The sequence below is a fragment of the Chrysochloris asiatica genome, unplaced genomic scaffold (assembly GCF_000296735.1).
Source record: "Chrysochloris asiatica unplaced genomic scaffold, ChrAsi1.0 scaffold00125, whole genome shotgun sequence".
Lineage (NCBI taxonomy): Eukaryota > Metazoa > Chordata > Mammalia > Afrosoricida > Chrysochloridae > Chrysochloris > Chrysochloris asiatica.
The window spans coordinates 7912322-7929024 of NW_006408643.1; the positions used below are offsets into that span (position 1 = coordinate 7912322).

Below are 16703 nucleotides of genomic sequence, written 5' to 3' on the forward strand. Positions count from 1 at the left end.
ACAACAACAACAATAAATGGCAGTGGGCTTACAAGTAACAATTGTGAGGATGGCGCACTTGCAGGCAGTGTTTCATTGTTGTCACAGGGTCACTGTGAATCCGAATGGACTTGATGGCAGGCAACACCACCACCACAATTCAAAAGCTTCAATTCTTCTTTGGTCTTTCCTCTTCATTGTTCAACTTGCACATTGGTAAGGCAATTGAAAAGTCCATGATTTGTGTCGAACACATCTTATTATTCAAGGGAACAGCTTTGCTTTTGTAAAACCTCACAGAATCTTTTTACAGCAGATTGACCCAAAGCAACGTACAGTTTAACTTCTGACTGCTGCTTCCATGGGTACTGATTGTGGATCCAAAAGAAATGAAACTCAACTTCCAAGCTAAGGAGAGACATGTTGTTGCTGATGTCAAGACAATTCTGACTTATAGCAACCCTGTATAGGGTGTCCAAGGAGCACCTGGTGGGTTTGAACTGCTGACCATGTGGTTCTCAGTCCAGGGCTGACCCTGCAGCCATACCAGGAGTCCAAGGAGAACAGTAAATATATAGTGCTAAGTGAGACATTACAGCCTTTGGCATGCTATAGACATCAAGCAAAGAAAACAGAAATCCTTACAAATGGATCGATAAGTAAACATCACAATAAACACAGAAAAGATTGAACTTGTGAAGCATTTCATTTTACTTGAGTTCACAATCAATGCCCACAGAAGTAGCATTCAAGAAATCCAATGACTATTGCACTGGGCAAATCAGCTGCAAAAGACCTCTTTAATGTGTTATATAGCAAAGATTTCACTTTTAGGGTTCAGGCGCACCTGATCCATGACATGGTATTTTCAGTGGTCTTTTATGTATGCAACAGGCGAATACGGATTCGCAAAGACCAAAAAGGAATTGATACCTTTTAAGTATGATACTGGTGAAGGGAAGACTTCCAGAAGAGTGAATAAATAAATCTGTCTTGGAAGAAGTACAGTCAGAATGCGCCTTTGAAGCGAGGATGGTCTCATGTACTTGGGACATGTTATCATGAGGAACCTGCCTTCAATAAGGACTTTTTTTTTTTTTTTTTAAATTAGAGTATCTATGAAAAACAAGAAGCCAGTCAGTGAGCTGAAAAGACACTGTAGTTAGAACAATGGGCTCAAATACAGAAAGTTGTGAAGACGGCACACGTCCAGGCACAAGCCCAGGCAGGGTTCTGTTGTGTGGTATGGACGGTGGCTGTGAATCAGACTCAAATCAAAAGCAACGACAATTTAAGTGAGTGCCTAGTAACCAAATCTTGGACAATCTGAGCAAAAAAGGAAAGGAAAATTAAAAAACAAAACAAAACACAGAAATATGGATTAGCCTATCGCGGTATTAGCCTATCCTGGTATTAGCCTATCCCGGTATTAGCCTATCCCGGTATTAGCCTATCCCGGTATTAGCCTATCCTGGTATTAGCCTATCGCGGTATTAGCCTATCGCGGTATTAGCCTATCCCGGTATTAGCCTATCCCGGTATTAGCCTATCCCGGTATTAGCCTATCGCGGTATTAGCCTATCCCGGTATTAGCCTATCCCGGTATTAGCCTATCCCGGTATTAGCCTATCCCGGTATTAGCCTATCCCGGTATTAGCCTATCCCGGTATTAAAGAGCCCTGGTGGTGCCGTGGGTTAGGCACTGGGCTGTTAACTGCATGGTCAGCAGTTCAAAGTCGACAATGTCGACTCCCACAATAACGTAACGTCTCTGAAACACTATACAGAGCTGCTAAGAGTAGAATTGACTCGACGTCAGTAGGCTTGGTTTAGGTGCATCCTGGCAGAACTAAGAAATGAACAGATAAAATATGACTGGCGCAGAAAATGCCATTTATTAATCCGCATAACAATAATCATGACAGGTAATAACAGTCCGTGGGTATTAAAGCAGTTGACCTAAAAGTGATGAAAATTAGAGTCACTGCAGTCTCAAAGATTTACTTCATGAGAGACTAATTATTCAGTGTAAATCGCTAAGTGTTAAAATAGGAAAGGATGGAAGAAGACATAAAAATATGGAAACAAAGTAAAACACTTTTACATGAAACTCAAGAAGAATGTATTTTATTGTTGTAGTTTAAAAAATCCCACATCCATAAAGTATTAAGTTCACGGCTCAAACTTCCAACCATACAATACGTACATATACAGGGGGACAGAGTAGTGAGGTATGCACACCGTAGAATGGCCAACCGTTTGAGATCAAAAGGGCAGCAGTGACCCAAGGACACAATTCATAGATTAGGACGGGAGGAAAGCCAACAGGAAGCACAGGGAGGGAAGTGGGATGAGTTATGTTCAATGGAGGGGACTGCAATCGTTAAGATGAAATGAAGTCTATGATTTGTTGAATGTAAAACTGATGATCTGCTCTATAAACCTTCACTGAATTCATGATTAGAAAATACATATATATACATTCCTAGACTCTCCACCTTCCCAGATAAATGTTAAGAGCCAACAAGTCAATTTGACTCATAGCGACCTTGTAAAGGGTTTCTGAGCAGCGGCTTGTGAGTTTGAACTGCTGACCTTGCGATTCAAACCAACATTATGGTCCAGTAGTTATCCTACAGCACCACACCAGGGCTCACCGCAAATAAACAAAACATACTTTAAAAACCGTAAAACCACAGGTGCTCAAGCTGTTTCCTGCAGCCTCATTTGCAACAGTCAAGAGTCACTGAGGAAGATAAAATCTAGTCTGGACTAAGAAAGGGGTAAAGATTGATTGAGGCAGCACCATTGTTATGATGAAGCCAACACTGCCTCTGCTCTACAGTCACAAGGAGCTCTGAGCTCTTTCTTGGCTTAGGATTGTTTTCTTACTGAAAAACTGTTCTTTATTCACACTTCCAGAAATCCTGTTTGCTAGTACACAATAACGAAGCATCTGACACTACCACAGATGCAAGCATGTGAGATGCCAAGTGTGATGTGAACAAGGGCTTAAGGGTCTCTAACATCCTTTAGAGCCACAGGGTCACTATCCATTATGAATTCTAATATGTGTAGTGAGTGTTGAGAGCTGCCGGAAGGCTTTCCCACATTCCTTGCATTCATAGGGCCTCTCTCCACTGTGAGTCCTTATGTGTTTATTAAGGGTTGAGAGCTGCCTGAAGGCTTTTCCACATTCCTTACATTCATAGGGCCTCTCTCCAGTGTGAGTTCTTATATGTGAAGTGAGAGTAGAGGAACAAATGAAGGCTTTCCCACATTGTTTACATTCGTATGGTCTCTCTCCACTGTAAGCCCTTACATGTGTAATGAGTGCTGAGAGCTGCCTGAAGGCTTTCCCACATTCCTTACATTCATAAGGTCTCTCTCCTGTGTGAGTTCTTGTATGTATGGTGAGGGTTGAAGAATCACAAAAGGCTTTTCCACATTCCTTACATTTATAAGGTCTCTCTCCACTGTGCGTTCTCCTTATATGTTTAGTGAGGTGTGAGGCTCGCCTGAAGGCTTTCCCACATTCCTTACATTCATAGGGCCTCTCTCCAGTGTGAGTTCTTATATGTCTAGTGAGGGTTGAGGCAAGTCTAAAGGCTTCCCCGCAGTGTTTACATTCATAAGCTCGCTCTTCCGTGTGAGTTCTTATGTGTTTAGTGAGGGCTAAAGCATGAGTAAAGGCTTTCCCGCATTCCTTACATTCATAAGGCCTCTCGACAGTGTGAGTTCTCCCAGGAATCGTGAGGACTGAGGAACCAAGAAAGGCTCCCCCACAGTCTGTCTGTCCCTGAGGTCTTTCCTGTATGTGAATTCTTCTTATGTGCTTAGTGAGATGAGAGTGCCGACTGAAGGCTTTCCCACATTCCTTACACTCATAGGGCCTCTCCCCACTGTGAGTCCTTACATGTCGAGTGAGGGTCGAGGCGTAGCTAAAAGCCTTCCCACACTCCTTACACTCGTACGGCCTCTCCCCACTGTGAGTTCTTATGTGTCGAGTAAGGTACGAGGCCTCACTGAAGGCTCTCCCACATTCCTGACATTCATAGGGCCTCTCCGCACTGTGAGTTCTCACATGTTTGCTAAGGTTGGAGGAACACGCAAAGGTTTTCCCACACACTTTACATCCATAGGGTCTCTCTCCAGTGTGAGTTCTTAAATGTTTGGAGAGAGATGAGGCGTCACTAAAGGCTTTCCCACACTCGTTACATTCGTAAGGCCTCTCTTCACTGTGAGTCCGTAAGTGTCTAGTGAGGGCCGAGAGGTAAGAAAAGGCTTTCCCGCATTCCTTACATTCATGAGGTCTCTCTCCACTGTGAGTTCTTACCTGCTTAGTGAAGGGTAAGTCCTCACTGAAAGTCTTATCACATTGCTTATATTCACAGGGCAGATCTCTGTCATGTAAAACGAGGGATGAAGGATGACTGTACATCTTACAACAGTCTTTACATTCATGGTTTCTCACATGTGCCCAAAAGAAAGAGAAACTGCAGAAGTGTTCCCCACATTCATTGCATTCATAGTTTTTTGCACCAGTGAGTGTTGTCCCAGGATTCTTAAGTGCTGAGATAGAAGCGAAGTCTTTCCCACATACCTTGCATTTATGGGGTATCTTTACATTACGATTGATGAGAGGAGTGAGAGGTGGGAGGGGAGAGGGTGAGTGTTCTGGGGAGGCTTTTCCACACTCATACCACTCACAAGGATTGAAATATGGAGGATTTCTTTGTAGCATGGCAAGATTTGGAATCTCACTGAAGGTTTTCCCAAAGTGATTGTCTTCAATACTTTCACAGAGGTTCTCTGCTGTAGGACTCCTGTCAAGCACAGGCCCAATGTGGTTAGAAAGAAATTTGCACCCACTTCCCCATTACCAAGCAAAGACAACGTGTAAGGATTTGGCCCTGTCTTGTCTCATGTTTCACCGGTCAAATCATCGAGCCAAAACGTAACTATTACTGTGTTTCTAAAATACATGGATGACTGTTGTATCCAAGTCAAATATGTTTCTAATGCTCAACATCTTACTCATGAACATTCTCCAAACACACGGTGTTAAAGGTAGGTTGACATATGTGTTGCTATTAGCTGCTTTCTGGTCAGGTCTATTTCACAGCAACGTCACCTACAACAAAATAAAATGCTGTGTGCTCATGAACCATCTTCATAATTGTTGCTACGTTTGGATCCATTGTTTTAGCCACTGTATCACTCCATCTCCATGAAGGTATTTCTCTCTGTTGCAGAATCTCTACTACATCTTTTATATATAAAAGAACAGGCTGCCAACCTCAAGGTTAGCAGTTCGAAACAACCAGCTGTTCTGTGGGAGAAAGCCTCATTTTCCTTCTCCCATAAAGACTTACAGCCTCAGAAACTGTAGGGTCGCTAAGAGTCAGAACCAACTCCACGGCACATCACCACCACCACCATATATAAACACGTACATATGAATAAAAATACTCATTTCCATTAAGTAGATTCTGACTCATAGAGACTCTAGGGAACAGAGAGGTTTCTGAGACTGTAAATCTTTTAAGAAAGTACAGCCTTATCTCTCTCCCTCTACCACCAGGGCATCTATATGTATGTACACACAGAAGTACACATGGTCTTGACACATCAGAGCTTTCTCCTAGCGAACGAACTTCTCTAGGAGAATACACTCACCTCAAATCATTACTGTCACATGATTCGGAAGTTTCTCCTAACATGAAGGACCAGGAGTTAGTCTTCATGATTTGCAACACTTCATGTTCACTGGATGATTTCTCTTCCTCGTTCAGGCTTTGAGAGACTGCCCCAATAATCCAAGTTGAGGTTTACAACATGAAACAAAAAGTATAGGACTGAGTAGGAGGGAAAAGGCTGGTGCGAACAAAGAAACACTTAGTCCCGCTGAGCTGGTTCAGAGCTGTGGCAACAGGAAACAAGCGCTTTAGTACACAATCCATCCATGAGGGTCCAGAGGGACAGCGACATGGATAGGTATTACCAAAGCAGAAAACACTTTGTGCATAAGACCCCTGCACTGTTAGGTGATGAAGAGGGTCTCCCCGGCCACAGGAATGAGAGCATTGCAACATCAGAAAGGTAAGGTCTGCTAGCTGTGAGGTTGTGGCCTCTTTTCCAGGTGCTGACTTCCTGTCATTTCTGTCTGCACTGTTTGTGGCCCTCCAGAGTACAAATGGGTGCGGCTGGCCCACATGGTGCTCATGGCAGAATGCGCTTCAGCAGGGAAGACTGCGGAGCGGCGAACAATTCCCTAATGCCAAGTCAATACTTACATCTTCAGGGTCTTGGAACATGGAGAAGTGTGAGTTTATGTGTAGAAAAATAATCATGTCAAACAGTAAAACTCTAAGGTCCCCAGACACAAACCTCTCAATGTTTACAGGGATCCATGAGACCCCTGCTGGTATTCACAACACTTCTAGAGCCTCCAGACTTTTCATTACAAGACAAATGAAACTTCACTTAACTACTACACAGGCTAAGGAGCTCTGGTAGCGTAGTGGTTACGAATCGGGCTGCTAATCTCACGGTCAGCAGTTCCAAACTATACCAGCTGTTGCACGGGAGAAAGATGAGGCTTTCTGCTCCTGTAAAGATTTACAGCCTCAGAAACCAGGTGCAGGGTCGCTATGAGTCAGAACCGACTCCATGGCACATAACACCACCACCACCACAGGCTGGTTTTCATGGGGAAGTCAGAATACGTGCGTTCTACAGATGAAGGAACTAAGCCTGTGCTATTCAATAATTGATTCCCATTCCTTATCCCAGAGATGGAAACGAAGTCATTAAGTACTTTTGTTCACTAAAGGAAATTTAAAAGAAAAAGAAGACACTTCTTACCTACTGAAGTCACATTTCTGAAGGTTTCCATCATCACATGTCTGTAGAGTTTCTTCTGAGCAAGATCCAGCAGAGCCCACTCCTCCTGACTAAAGACCACCGCCACGTCCTCAAAGAGCACTGAGTCCTGAAACATCCCGTGAACAAGAAAGCAGTCAGTTTATAACAGTGAAGGGTTAGGCTGACAGTCCTGGAGAAGTGAGATGTCACAGGAAAATAAGGTGCTGGGTTCTACCATGGTCTACTCGAGGGCCCAGTCATCAACCTGCCGCCATCCAGTCTCAGACTTCCTACACATTGAAAGAACTTTTCCACAGTGTGACTATTATCCATTGCAGTCTTAGTCCTCTGAATTTATGCAGAGAAAGAAAAGACCAAAATGGATGTTAGAAGAGGCTCTGAAACTTGATGTTGGATGTGGAGTACCTAAAGCTCATGGGGGGAAAAAAGATGAAATAAAAGAGCTGAACAGAAGATTGCAAAGGGTGGCTCGAAATGACGAGTTATAGCAGGATAATGAAACGCGAAAAGACCTGGAGTTCAAAAAGCAAGAGTAGGGTGCAGTCCTCATTTCTCAAGGCTCGAGTTACAGTACTGATGGCCTCTAGGGCCAAAATAGTCAATGTCTCAGGAAACACCCAAAGAATAGAGAAGGGAGACAGACAGTCATTACACCAAAAGAAACTGCTTGGTGTTCAACCGTCTCAGACGGTACTGTTGTTAAGTGCTGTCCAGTCAGTTACGACTCATAGAGACCCTGTATAGGTTTCCGAGGAGCAGCTGGTGGGTTTGAACTGCCGACCTTAAAGTCTGCAGTCTAGTGCTGACCATACAGCGCCACACCACAAGTTCCAGAAGGTTCTACACGATCTAGAAAATGCAGCATTGAAGGAAGAAGGCCAAACTGCAAGGAAGCACTGGTATAAACACGGATCCAGGACCCGCAAAGCACCAATGGAAAGGGAGGAACAAACGAGTGCAATCCTGGAAGCTTGAACTCATCCGTGAGAAGACACGTGGATGACAGCTACCTTACCAATCGATCAGAGAAGATCTCAGGTACTATGGAGCCAGCACCAGCTCCTAGCGACCCTGTGCACGACAGAGTGACACATGCCGGACCTCCACCAACCTCACGATCGTTGTATACTTGGACCACTGGGTCAATCCATCTCACTGGGGTCTCTCTTGTTTTCACTGACCCTCTTCTTTACCAAGCATGATGTCCTTCTCCAGGGACTGGTCCCCACTGATGATATGTCCAAAGTATGAGAGATGAAGTCTGTCCGTCCTGGCTTCTAAGGAGCACTCTGGCTGTACTTCTTCCAACACAGATTTATTTGTTCTTCTGGCAGGCCATGGCACTTTTAATATTCTCCTCAACACCATAACTCAGCTCCATCCACTCTTCTACTGTCTTCCTTATTATTCACTGGGCAACTTTCACATGCGTATGAGGCTATTGAAAATACCGTGGCTTGGATCAGGTGCACCTTAGTCCTCAAACTGAAATCTCTCTTGAACACTTTAAAGAGGTCTTATGCAGCGGATGTGCCTAATACAATAAGATATCCATATTTGTGTCTAATTCAAAGAAAGAATACCAAACAGAATGCTGAGATGATCAAAATGTATCAATGACATAACAAGCAAATACATATTTGCTGAAGATTTTTCAAAAATGTTTATAGTAGTGTAACATTGACAGGGAAGTGCCAGAAATTTGAGATTTATGAAATTTAGACCAGAACATGAGACGAGGACTATCATTGTAGAGATTACCAAAAAGATGCTTACATATGTTTTACATACTATGCAAAAACAATTGACTGTGTGGACCATGACAAATTATGGGTAACACTGCACAGAATGGGTGTTGTTGTTGAGGGCTGTTGAGTCGGTTCTGACTCACAGCGACCATGTACAGGGTTTCTGAGGAGCAGCTGGTAAGGTTGAACCGCCAACTCTGTGGTTCAAACAGAGCTTGTAGCTCAGTGCATTAACCCGCAGCGCCACACAAGGACTCCAGAATGGGCATTCAAGAACATGTCATTGTGATCACGAGAAATCTGTAATAGACTCAGGGACACTTGTTCCAACAGAACAAAAGAATACAGAGTTGATTAAAATCAGGACAGGTGTGTGTGAGGGTTGTATTCTTTCACCATAGTCAAGTCAAGTCAAGAAGTTGCACTACATGACAAAGAACATGGCTTCAGGTTTGGAGAAAGAGTTATTAACAATCTGTGCTACACAGATGACACAATCTTGTATACTGAAATTTACGAGACCCTGAAATACTGTTGACGATCCGAGAGTACAGATTATAGCTCAACAACCAGAAAACCCAAATCCTCACCACTGGGCCAATAAGCAATATCACAATAAATGAAGAAAAGATCAAAGTGGTCAAGATTTCATTTTACTTGATTAATGCCCATGGAAGCAGTAGTCAAGAAATCACACAACGTAGTGTATTGGGCAAATCTGCTGCAGAAGGTCTTTTTACAACATTAAAGAGCAAAGATGTCACTTTGAGGACTTGAGTGTACCACAAACAAGATAGAGTGTTTTCAATCTGCTTATACACACGCAAAAGCTAAACAAAGAACTGGTGTCTTTCAATCGTATTAGAAATTTCACAGACTTTCAGAATAACAAAAAAGTGTCTTCGAAGCAATACAGTCACGACAGTGCTCAGAAGTGTGGGCTCTGTCTCACATACTCCGAGCACGTTAGAAGGAACGAGGCACTGAAGAAGGATATGACACTCAGTAAAGTCGACTGTCAGGGAAGAAGAGGAAGATGCTCAACTCCATAGAAGGATGGAGTGAGCGCACCCAAGGGCGTGGTGACTGTGAGGCCCGCACACGTCCGACATCGCTTTATTCTGTCGTACGTGGGGTTGGTACAAATTGGACCCAACTATAAGAACAACACAGTCAGAAAACAGCAGAAGTTAGAGAGATGCTCTCATTCAGATACTAAATTCCTTGTACACAATTACACTTTCTCCCTCAGACCCAGCAGAACATACACTAAAATCTGAGGACAGGCTGCAGCATTAACAACTGGGAAACAATGCTGAATGTGGTTCTGTTACCCTTCACAGGCATGGCAGGACCGAGGGCCACATAAACAAACTGGCAGCACTGAGCCCCGAGCTGGTCATAGTTTTCTGTACAACTCTGAGACCAGAGGGTTACAGGCGCACCTGCTGAAAAACCACCACCAAAAAAATATTTTTGACAGTTATAAATGTTTACGTGTCAGTAACCTATTTCTCAAAAACTCTGTTGGTCAGACATCCATTCTGTCCCTTTTACACAGACAGACAAAGGTAATAAAAGTTTGAAAGATCTCAGGTGCTCCTACAACGCAGGAGACAGAAAACAAGTGGATCAAGGATCTCTAATGTTGAGATCTGACGCAGCCGGACACCACTGACTGTCCCCTCATCAAACACAAACCCTGACCCCTCACATGGACAGTCTCATGTGATTAAGACATGAACACACAGCAACAAAGAAAGGTGATACATTGGAATGTGAAAATCATCAAATAGAATTATTAATATCACATGCAAGTAAACTTTGGCTGAAAATGATTAAAAAAATGGTTGCAGCAGTACATCAACGGGTAGTTACTAGAAATTCCAGCTGGAATCAGACGAGGATGTGGAATGAGGGATGTCACTACTGGCATCAGCTGGATCTTGGCTGACAGCAGAGAATACCAGAAAGATGTTTATTTGTACTTTATTGACTATGCAGAGGCATTTGAATGTATGGCTCCTGACTAACTGTGGATAACACTGATCAACTGGCGGTTCTTCCAACAGAACTCGGGGACACTGCGTGGTCCTTTCACCATACTTATTCAGTCTGTATGCCGATCAGATAGGCAGAGATTACAGGAAGAATGTGGCACAGGAACTGGAGGAAGACTCATTAACAACCTGCGATACATAGATGATACAACCTTGCTTGTTGGAAGTGAGGAGGGCTTAAAACACTGATGAAAATCAGACTCGAGCCTTCAGTATGAATTACACCTCAATGGAAAGAAAAGAAACTCTCAAAGCCGGGCCAATAAATGACACGCTCGCTCCATTAGCCATATCTGCTGCAGAAGACCTCTGCTTTAAAGTGGTTACATTTGAAGACTCAGGAGCACCTGACTGAAGCCATGGTCTTTCCAATCGACCAATATGCGAGTGAACGTTGGACAGCAACTAAGGAAGACCACAGAATCGATGCCTTTGAATTACTGTTTTGGTGAAGGATATCCCAAGTACCATGAGCTGCTAGAAGAACACACAAATCCGTCTTGGAAGAGGCCAGCCAGACTGCTCCTGGTGTCAGGAGAAAGGCTGGTCAGACTTCACCTGTTATACTCTGGCTATGTTTCCGGAAGGACCAGTCCCTAGAGAAGGACAACGTGCTCGGTAAAGTGCAGGATCCACAACAAAGAGGAAGAGCTCTGCGGAGTGGTGCACTATCGCATGTCTCCTATAACCATGGTCTGTAGCTTCCACCAAATGCTGTTTCCGCCCTGCTGGGCCCGGGACAGAGAGGTGGGAGAAGACACTGAGGATGACAGGTCTCAGCTGAGCTGTGGAGCTCTAGCAGGGACATAAACTACACAGCTCAGCAGCACGGGTAGGGCCTCGCTGCCATCCCTGTGCACTGGCCCACCTTGATCCGGGGACAGAAAGCTGAGACGCTGGAGGAGGGGCACAGGAACAGCGGCAGAACCAAGACCTGAGCCCAAGGCCGAGCGGTGGCCTTCCCAGCCCACGGAGCAAGCACAGTCCGTCAGGTATGTACGTGAGAGAGCTAGGTCTCCTGAGCCTAATCTAGAGCTGACGGTGTTCAAGCCGAGGCTTCCGGTGGAGTGCTCTCTCCTAAGAGCTTTACCATTAGCCCGACAAGAGCTTGGTTAACGTGACCCGGCCAGAGAAAAGTCTGCTATGGGTGCGGCTGCAGAGAGGCTGTCCTGACTGGAAGAACTCTGCCCCGAGCCTTTTCGGACCCTGCTTTGTAACCTGGTAAGCTCCCTAGTAAACCCCATAACTGAGTGTGGTGCCTGAGTTCTGTCATTGCAATGGACCAGCAAACCACCAGAGAGGCAGAGAGTGTTGTGGGAGGAACAGTCAGCGCCACACACACATTCTTGCAACCCCCAACAAGATGGCCAGACAAGGTGGGCTCAAGCACAACAAAACTGTGAGGAGCAAGCAGGACCGGTGTTTCGGGCTGTTGTGCACGGGGTTGCTGTGAGGTTGAACCAATGTGCTGGCATCTGACAACAATCGTGGCGCAAGATGATCAAGAGCATTACATCTGTGTTTGCTGGTGGACAAGAGGCTGCAATTCCCACTTGGCAATGGCAGTCCAGCAGGATGGAGTCATCAGATCACCATGGGATACATACAAACATCAAATTGGCAAAGGCTTGGCTACACCAGACAAAATTTTTACCACCCCCCACCCTAAACTTTTAAGACCATGAAGTATGAACAGGGCTATTTACCAAATTGCCCAAGAAGCCTGAAAGACAGAGGCCTTGGAGGCTCAGCCCTCAATTTTGTCACATTTCCAGTCCCTTGGAGACACCCAGCTCTGACAGCCTGGACCTTGACCAACGGAAGAGTGACTTCCTAGTGTAGCGAGGAGAGAAGAGCCGGCCAGGTGAGACTCGGTGTGAAAACAGAGTAGCGTTAGGAGAGGAAGACTCCACTTGTCAAGAAGTGGGGAGGGAAGTCACCCCAGTCACCTTTAACCAAGCCTGCTATGATGGCAGCACAAGCTTTGAGCAAGAGCCGAAACCCCCAAGTCTCCGAACTGCAGGGGACCAGGTTACACATGAAGCAAAAACCTTCAAGACTCTTCATACAATAAAGTAATGGTAAATGTCCATGACTTGAACTGTTTGGTGAACAGTTTAAGATATACTAGCTCATTTCTATGTCATGTATAAAAAGACACAACAGAGTATCCAATAACCATGAGGCCTGGTGTGGCGCTGAGGGTTAATGCACTGGACTGCAAAGTCAGTCTGAACTGCAAGGTGTAAGTTCACGCTCACCAGGCGCTCCTAGGAACCCCTATACAGGGCTGCTATGGATCAGAACCGACTCAATGGTGCTTAACATCAACAATAACTTTGGAGGCCTGGTGTGGCACTGTGGGCTGATGCACGGCACTGCAAAGTCAATTTGAACTGCAAGGTCAAACTCACCTGCTGCTCCTCGAAACACATACAGGATCGCTATGTGTCAGAACCAACTCACTGACACTTAACAAGTATCCATGGAGTCTCCTAATGTTAACTGACGGTGACTGGGGTAGGGGCTGGCAGACAGATACGGCCAACTCCAGAGCTACCACTAAAGGAACAGCAGGAGGCATGTCAGGTATACCACCACGGGGGCCTGGCAACAGTACAGGAGTCAGGGCCGGCCACCTCTCAGGAGGTCTAAGTGTGGCGAGTATCTGCTGAAAGGGTCATGCGGGGCTAATCATATGTGCGTGATCAGTTGGTCTCCAGTGACCGCTAGCTCCTCACCTTCCACTCACACTAACTGTAGGTGTCACATGGAAACAACGAGACTCACCAGGTGCTCTGAGTGGGCACTCACAACACCTGAATTCACTGGAACAGGAAAAACAATCCTTGTATATTTTGGCTCATGCAGGTTAAGCCAGAGGTGTTCACAGGTCAACTGTATAAAGCTCGACGAAAAGCAGAAGAGGTGGAAAATGATTGAAAGCCAAAAACAGTAACTTAAAACAAAAACAAACAAACATGAAGATATTAAATGATACATTAAAACGTCGATGGTATACATACACCAAAGAATGAGACTACATTATCTACAACAAAGTCATTTACTATACAAAGATGGATTACATAGAAAAGGAACGTGTGAGAAGGTGGGGCAGCTGTATGAAATTGAGACACAGCAGAATGTAGGCAAGGAAACGGATCATGATGAAGAGGGGCAGGAATGATAAAAGGGGGAATTCTTCAAGAAGGTGCAACACTTTTTCATGTGTATGTGTCTAACAGCAGAATTCCAAAATATGCGAGGTAAGAGCCAATGGAATTTCTAGGAGAAATAAACTAATCTACTATTATAGCTGGAAAGTGTCACCCCCCATTATTAACTGACAGAGAGAACAGGAAGACAATCAGAAAGCTCAACGTTGAACTAAAACACAATCAACTGGATCGAATTGATATTTACACGAAACAACACAGTACACAGGCTCTAGGCAGACCACGTTCTAGGCCAGAAAACACAACTTGACAAATCTTAAAAACTAGAAACCATGTAAAGGATGTTCAGCCCACGATGAAATTACACTAAAAAACAATAAAAGAAAGATAGCTGGAAAATACCAACATATACAGACATGAAACAACACGCTTCTAAATAACATGTGAGATAAAGCCCTAGGAGAAAGTGCAAAATGTTTTAAGCTAAATGAAAACGAAGATATATGTTATCAAAAGCTGTTGGACGCAGAGAAAGCCATATTAAGAGGCGAATCTATAGCCCTGAAAACAAACACCAGAAGACTGATGTAATCACAATACCCTATCACGACTAACTCAGAAGTTAAAGTAATCAAGACTCTGTGGGACTGGCAAAAGAACAGGCGAAGAGATCAGCGGGACATAACCGAGAGCCCAGAAGTGGGCAGACACAAACAGAAGTTATCTGATCTCTGAGTAATTACCCAAAACAATTCAATGAAAGAAGGATGCCTTCTTCAATAAATGGTGCGCGAAGACATTCAGTAGCAAAGAGGAAGTCTAGACGAAGAGTTTATAACCTTTTTTTTTTTCTTTAGTGCGTCACCATTTGCAAATCTTTCTCAAACATTCTCAGTGGACACTCAGGACATCCCTGTGAGGTCTGCAGCCCAGACATTCTTCTCATTTAACAGATGAGGAAAGCGTAGTGTACTCTCAGAGTGGTTAACTGATCTGCTCAAATTCCTAAAGTCAGCGAACGGTTTGTATTAGCATACGTCTGTGGCCTAAAATTTCAGCACTCAAGACCCTCCTTCACATCTGCCCTACGACATCATCAGAACAGTAAGGAGAAAATGAAGTCAAGGCTAGAAAACCACTTTGAGGAAAACTGCACTATGTATATAATTACACCCATAAATTATTGTCCCTCACAGTATATGGCTCATTCCCCTTCTCATCCCAGCTAAGACACAAACCCTGTATTTTCTGTTGCCTCTGCTCTGCGCTCACTGAGCACTTTTCATAAGGGTAAGGGTACAGTGTGACCCTGCTTTAAAGTAATATAACATACAATCAGGGTACCTGGTATTACAGCAAATTGAAAAATCACGAACTCAGAGGGCCAACGTGCAACCAGGCCCACTGAAACGCAGAGCAGAGCAAGGCGACGTGATCAGATGGACATGACCGCAGAGAAGGGGGACAGCCGTGCTGTTAAGAGTTCAGACCGACACTCACACTCATCTACGGCAGCGTGGCGGCCAGGAACCGTTATTCATTCTGCATCATAGAAATGAGAGCAGAAAGCTCGTGGGAACCTGTGCAAAACACACAGATTTCTCCAGCTGCCACAGGGAGTAAACAACAGTGACATCTTTAATGTAAAGGAAACCCTAACCTGGGCTCATATCCCAACTAAGCCAAGGGATAGCTCCAGACTCAGCTTCCTTGGTTAAAATGCAACCAGTACCATCATTCCTAACCAGGCTCGCCAACAGAATGTCTGTTAAGGGAATGAAAATGACTTTGATGGCTAAATTCAGAGTTGTGTTTTTTTTCAGGATTTACTTTGGATTCTGCCAAAGAGTTATATTGAGTTTTTATTGACAATTCTAAGTATGTTTGTAACAAAATGTAATATGTGAATTTAACATAGTATAACTTTTACAGCAACTGTTCAGAAATGATTACATACTAAACAAGCTATTCAAGTCATACAAACGCATTCTCAGTGTCTTTTTCATTGGAGAAGCTCCCTATCGGCACGTTGCTCCTCCCGACGTGGTTCTAACTGAACAAGCTTTGCTTTCAGTTTGTTATTTTCTTCTACAATAGCTTCTTAATTCTCTTTCATTTCTGCCAATTGTAGGTGAGGAGCGCTATTTCTGGATTTTCTGGGGTTGCAGCTCCTAAGTGATGCTTTTTAAAATTCCAAAGCACTATTAGGTTTCTTTGGTCCTTCACACAAGTCTCCCAGCATGGCAGACTTCTCCAAGTACCTCCGGAACCGCTCACGTTTCCATAGCGACAGCGGCAGCGGCTTAGCTGGAGACGCGGATGACGATGGCGGACTCACATCCCCAAGCAATTTTATAGCCTTTTACAAACATTAACCCAATACAGACCCAGACCTAAATGTCAGTACAAAACTATCAAACTCTAAGACCACATAAGAGAAACTCTAGATGACATGGGTTTGGTGAGAGTTTTTAGATACAACACTAAAAGCATGATCCATGGCCGAAAAGTAAACAAAAGGATACACTGGAGTCTAAAACAAACAATTCTATGTCTTTGGAATTGTTAAGAGAATGAAAGGACAAGCCAAGCACTAAGAGAAAATCTTTCCAAAACATGTAACTGAAAATGAATTGATATTAAAAATAAAGGTCCTTTACAAGCCCAGCTTCAGCCTGCAACTGACTAGGACACCTAAAAGGGATGCTAGAACTTGCCCAGTGAAACAGGCCTCTTACAGAGCCTTTGAAGTGTATAGGACCATAGGTGGAATCCTGAGTCCCATCCAGAACTTTCTAAGATGGGACATTCCCACTAGAAAGGACAAGCAGACCAGCCTGAACAGCTGGAGC

At 44.2% G+C, this 16703-nt stretch overlaps 1 protein-coding gene and 1 pseudogene across 1 annotated transcript; both read right to left on the reverse strand.

Annotated features, from left to right (window-relative positions):
• Window positions 1–3028: 3028 nt before the first annotated feature.
• LOC102839119 (zinc finger protein 135-like) lies at window positions 3029–9727 on the reverse strand. Its single transcript, XM_006869063.1, has 3 exons — window positions 9687–9727; window positions 3797–4382; window positions 3029–3457 (listed from the first exon to the last, which is right to left on the reverse strand). Exons 1-3 carry the CDS (start codon window positions 9725–9727, stop codon window positions 3029–3031), a joined length of 1056 nt encoding a protein of 351 aa, XP_006869125.1.
• A 1724-nt stretch (window positions 9728–11451) lies between these two features.
• LOC102839484 overlaps window positions 11452–16703 on the reverse strand; it is a 14117-nt pseudogene continuing 8865 nt past the window's right edge.